At 37.4% G+C, this 5,173-nt stretch overlaps 1 protein-coding gene across 1 annotated transcript; it reads right to left on the reverse strand.

Moving 5' to 3' along the window:
• Positions 1–612: 612 nt before the first annotated feature.
• Positions 613–2,390, reverse strand: LOC132277390 (uncharacterized). The gene is made up of 3 exons (XM_059779249.1): positions 2,078–2,390; positions 1,727–1,820; positions 613–1,336 (listed from the first exon to the last, which is right to left on the reverse strand). Exons 1-3 carry the CDS (start codon positions 2,388–2,390, stop codon positions 613–615), a joined length of 1,131 nt encoding a protein of 376 aa, XP_059635232.1.
• Between the last annotated feature and the right edge of the window lie 2,783 nt (positions 2,391–5,173).

Below are 5,173 nucleotides of genomic sequence, written 5' to 3' on the forward strand. Positions count from 1 at the left end.
ATCTGCCTTTGAATCAAACTTGCCCAAACTAACAGTTTGGTTCAGTATATAACACTTGCTGCCAAACACCTTGAAGTAGTGAATAGTCGCAGGTCTTTCATACCACAATTCATAAGGTGTTTTGGTTGAATTAGGTCTGAGAAGAACCCTATTTATGATGTGCACAGCCGTACTCACAGCTTCAGCCCAAAAACCCTTTACTAGACCTTTTTCAAGAAGCATTATTCTACCCATTTCTTGAACTGTCCTATTCTTCCTTTCTACAACCCCATTCTGTTGAGGAGTAGCAACAGCTGAGAACTCTTTCTTAATACCTTTATCATCACAGTAGTGCTCAAACTCCTTTATGATGAATTCTGAGCCGAAATCAGACCGAAGTCTCTTCATAGTGCTACTTTTTTTATTTTCAATAAGATAAACAAACTTAATGAAGTATGTAATGGCCTCAGATTTTTCTTTTAAGAAGTAAACCCACACCATCCTACTGAAATCATCAATAAAATACTTACTTCCACCAACACTAGTGGTTCTAGTAGGGCCACAAAGATCCATGTGTATCAAGTCCAGAGCTATTAAAGAGTTGATTTCCTTGGAAGGAAATGACACTTTGGTTTACTTTCCTTGTTGACATGATTTACAAAGGTGATCATCTTTAAAACTAATGTCAGGCAGTCCTTTAACAGCTTTCATCTTCAGAATTTTGGATATATTTCTTGAATGAAGATGACCTAACCTCTTATGCCACAACTTTGCTTCATCACAGGTTGTTAAATTACATTGAGTGACCTGACTTTCTTCAATGACTGTGTACACATTTCTTGAAGATCTATTAGCTGAGAACAAAACTTGTTTTGATTCAAGATCAATCACATTGCATCTTTCTTTATTGAAACAGACCTCCTTCCCACTGTTACACAATTGACTAACACTGAGGAGATTATGTTTGAGTCCTTTAACCAATAGAACTTCATGGATTTCTGGCAACTTTTCAGACTTACTCACAGTACCAATTCCAACAATCTTAGCCCTTTGATTATCTCCAAAGATAACATTTCCACCATCAAACTGCTTCAACGAATTAAATTTAGAACCATCACCTGCCATGTGTCTTGAGTAGCCAATATCAACATACCATTTATCCTGAGTATTACAAGCTTTAAAGGCTGTATACACAAGAAGACTCATAGAGTTCAGCTTCTTAGGAATGCACATCATTTTAGTCTTCACCAATGATCCTTTGTCCTTGACCTTCTGAGCTGAAGCTAAGTCTGACTTCTTGACATACATTCTAGTTATCTTGAAGTTCTTTATAGTTATGGTAACAAAGTCTCTCTTGCTGAAGTTTAGAGCACTGCAAATGTTATTAAGTAACTTATCCTTGAACCTCCGAGGCTTTATGATAGTAAACCTTGCATACACTTCACCAATTGTGGCTTTAACAAATACAGAGTGAGTTTAATTGACCTTTGTGGCTGAATCACACACATAGCCAATTCATGTCTTCCCAATTTGCTTTGTGGATTGCTTCCAAATCTTAGCCATTTTTAGGGATCTTTCTTCTAGAATGAGAGACAGTTCTTCTTTACACTTCTTGGTAGACCACTGAGTATTGACTTGAGATTTCAATAGGCTTTGAAAAATAAGAGAAACTGAACATAGTATTGATAGTTTAAGTTTAAAGCGTTTAATGAGAATTTGTTTGGACTTAAACAATTCTCAGCTAAACCTTTTTATCTGAGCTTTTTGTTGATCATACTTCACTGCAAGCCTTTCACACTCTTCAAGAATTTCCTCAATCTCAGTGTCACTATCTTCTTCAACTTAAATAGAAGTTTATGGTGTTTCAAGAATTGTCATAAAGAGACATTCATCTTCTTGTGTCTCCTTGGGTTTTTCTTCTTCAGGAGCTGCATCCCAGTCTGAGATAAGTGCTTTTTTGCCAAACCTTTCTTTATAGTTTCCTCCCTCATTCTTCTTCTAACTCTACCCCTTTAAGTTCGGACACTTAGATGCAACATGACCAGGTTTACCACAACCATAGCAAGTTAAATTTTGCAGCTGATTCTTCTTTTTAAACTTGAACTTTCTGAATTCTTAGCAAAATAGGCAACCTCATCTTTTTCTAGATCATCTTCAAACTTTGCTTCAGTTTCTTCAACAACTTCCTCTGCTTTAAGAGGTGCTTCTCTTCTATGAATAGCTGGAACACCAATTCTCATTTCATAGGCAGTGAGAAAGGCCTGAAGCTCGTCAATCTTCACTTCAGAAAGATCTTTGTCTTCAAGAATTGTCACTTTAGGATTAAATCTAGAGGTGAGTGACCTTAGTATCTTCTTACAAACTTCAACATCCTTAATATCTTCACCAAGTGCTCTTATATTGTTGACCATTGATCCTGAACATGTACTTAGCAACAGTTTCTCTATCTTCCATCTTACATACCTCATACTGAACTTTGAATAGTTGTATCTTATTCTCCTTAATAACCTTATTTCCTTCCTGAGCTGCCTGAAGAGAATCCCATATTCCTTATCTACTTTACAATTTTTAACTCTGGTAAACTCTTATTGCCTCAAAGCACAGAAGAGAACATGTTTGGGCTTGCCATCATTAGCCACAGCCATTTTATCTTCAGCAAAGAGGTTATCAGGATTAAGAATCACAACACCATATACAGTAGCATGCTAAACATCATAAGACTGAGACATTAAGAAGGCTTACATTCTAGTTTTTCAAGAATTATAGTTTGAACCTTCAAACCCTGGAGCTTTGTTGATAACTTGACCTTCATCCATTGCTAGGATCAACTGCAGGCTTGTTAGAACCTCACAATGCAAACCAAAACTCTGATACCAATTGTTGAACCAAGAGGGGGGTGAATTGGTTAAAACTTTGCTTTTAAAAACTTTCTCACACAACTAAGCAAGCATTCAAAGAACATATAACACAAGATTTACAAGGAAACCCTCTTAAATAGGGAAAACCTTGGTTCTTGGCCTCAGCCAATAAGCAATCCACTAGTTGTATGTATCTTGTTACACACTCAGCTGTCTCACTCTCTACACACACCCATGCACCAGAATAGACACTAGTTTTCACAACCAATACACACATACTAGGACACCACAGTGCATCCACGCACTCCCCCTATCCGAAACAACCACGCTTGGACCCAATAAGCTCTCAAAGCTCACTTAACAATGGGGTGAGGATGTAAAGCCTCACTACCACTCAATAATAGGGTGAGAGATCATGCCTCACTGCCATTTATAACAAGTGTCAACACACCAAATACAATTCAAATAAGTTGGACAACACAAAATTCTAATTAACCGCCTCAGAACTGCAATCTGCTTCATCAAGTGTCGGAGGGGTAAAATAGGAAATTCCTTTTGAGATCAATTCACCAGCGCCTCATACAGTCTTCTTTCACTGTTGTACTCATGTTCATATCTTTGTATAATCAAACACAGCATGAGTATACCACAAGTTCAGTTAAAGTTGTTGGTTCAGCATATAACAGCTTAATTCAATACAAAAAGCTTCGGCACAGAATCTCTTCAGCACAGAATACTCAAAAACAAAGCATACCATATTTTTGCTACTAACTCAAATTTGAAAATCTCGATTCATCAAAATATACTAGCTAACAGCATAGATCATCATAAAATAGCTAAGTATAATCAGATAGCACTTGAATCCAAGATTTCTTCATAAAAACAAGTTTAATTACTGACCACACTATCTGAATTCATTTTCATCATAATCTCAACACAAACACAGTCTGAACAAGTGTAAGAAGAAGAATTATACCTGTGTCAACCTTCAAAATCGACCACAGAAGCTTGAAACACCAATTCACTCTTCAATACAGCCCTTGCATCAGCAAATTTGACAGCGGCCTCATCTCAACAAACAGAGCACGCCTCAGAGTTGATTTAATGAGCTTTTCTTGCATGGATCATTATCAAATAGCAGAGAAAAACTTGCTTGACATAGTTTACTTAAGGGTTCTCACGAGCAGCTCAATGTGCAATGTAAATTTTAAAGGCTTAAACCCTAAGGAGCCTTATAGCAGCATATTTATAGTGACACTGAATTACACAAGGCCTCACTCACCACGGATATACACCTGTCACCTCTAGCCAATGATTGAGAGAGAATATTTCAGATATTTTCAAAGCAATGGACCAATGCAGGCTTGCCACCTCAGCTAATTTTGTCTCTATTCTATTAGCCACACAGGTTACAAGTTTGAGTGCTAAATTCCAATTCTGTCCAAACTTAGCCTCTAAGGAATGAAATATTCTTGCATATACCAACTCTATAGGACCACTGATACGTGTCACAATCTTGAGCGTAGCTGGAAAAGGCCATACTGAGCAAAACATATATATATATGGAATACACCTAAGAAAAGATCATAGAGCCCCTGTGAGCACCTGTAGTTAACACCCAAGTGCTGAACCATCTCTGTCCGAGGCTGAAGCATCTCTGTCCGAGGAACATCTTTGTCTGAGGCTGAAGCATTCTTGTGATACCCCTCGGATCCGAGACACGGGTTGATCAGGACCAGGCCCAAACCCGAGGGAAATATCAAACAATTAAAGTATTTTATTCGAACACAGAATACAAGATGAATTTAAGAAATAATAGTTTAAGCTGAAAGAAATCTAAAATATAAAATCCTATAAAATTAAATACTTAAAATCCCAGATAATAATAATCCAACTCCAAAACCTCCAAGGGTACAACTCGGGAATCCATCTTGTGGACCCCTAATAAGAAAACCAAACTAAACTGAAAAACTAAAAAAAAACATAAGAATAGAACTCCACGTCGTCGGAAGAATGAGTGGTCACCTCTACTTAGCACGAACAAGCTCAAGCCTGGAATTGACGTACACCTGAAAAATAGGAGTAGGTGAGGCCCACGAACAAGTTCTATCCTACTACAATCCAAGCAGAAACTCGATAAGCATATACACACTAACCAACTCAACAATAACTATATAATCCGTGTCTATATATATATATATATATATATATATATATCTACACTATGGACTCTCACTGGACTATGATACGAGTCTCAACCTAAGTAGAAGGTAACATGCAAAACGCACCTGAGTGGGCATGACTACCTAAGCCTAACAGGGTAAACCTTAACCAGC

The sequence above is a fragment of the Cornus florida genome, unplaced genomic scaffold (assembly GCF_030987335.1).
Source record: "Cornus florida cultivar Cherokee Brave unplaced genomic scaffold, ASM3098733v1 CherokeeBrave_3.0.0_Hap2_Chr10, whole genome shotgun sequence".
Classification (NCBI taxonomy): domain Eukaryota; kingdom Viridiplantae; phylum Streptophyta; class Magnoliopsida; order Cornales; family Cornaceae; genus Cornus; species Cornus florida.

Excerpts from the sequence above, each read along its gene's own strand:
- LOC132277390 (XM_059779249.1), bottom strand. The coding sequence starts at position 2,390 with ATGGTCAACAATATAAGAGCACTTGGTGAAGATATTAAGGATGTTGAA. Across the intron at positions 1,821-2,077 it reads TAAGAATTCAGAAAGTTCAA|TTGAAGAAGATAGTGACACT; the intron begins GTTTAAAAAGAA and ends CTTCTATTTAAG. Across the intron at positions 1,337-1,726 it reads CAAAAAGCTCAGATAAAAAG|CAAGAGAGACTTTGTTACCA; the intron begins GTTTAGCTGAGA and ends TCTAAACTTCAG.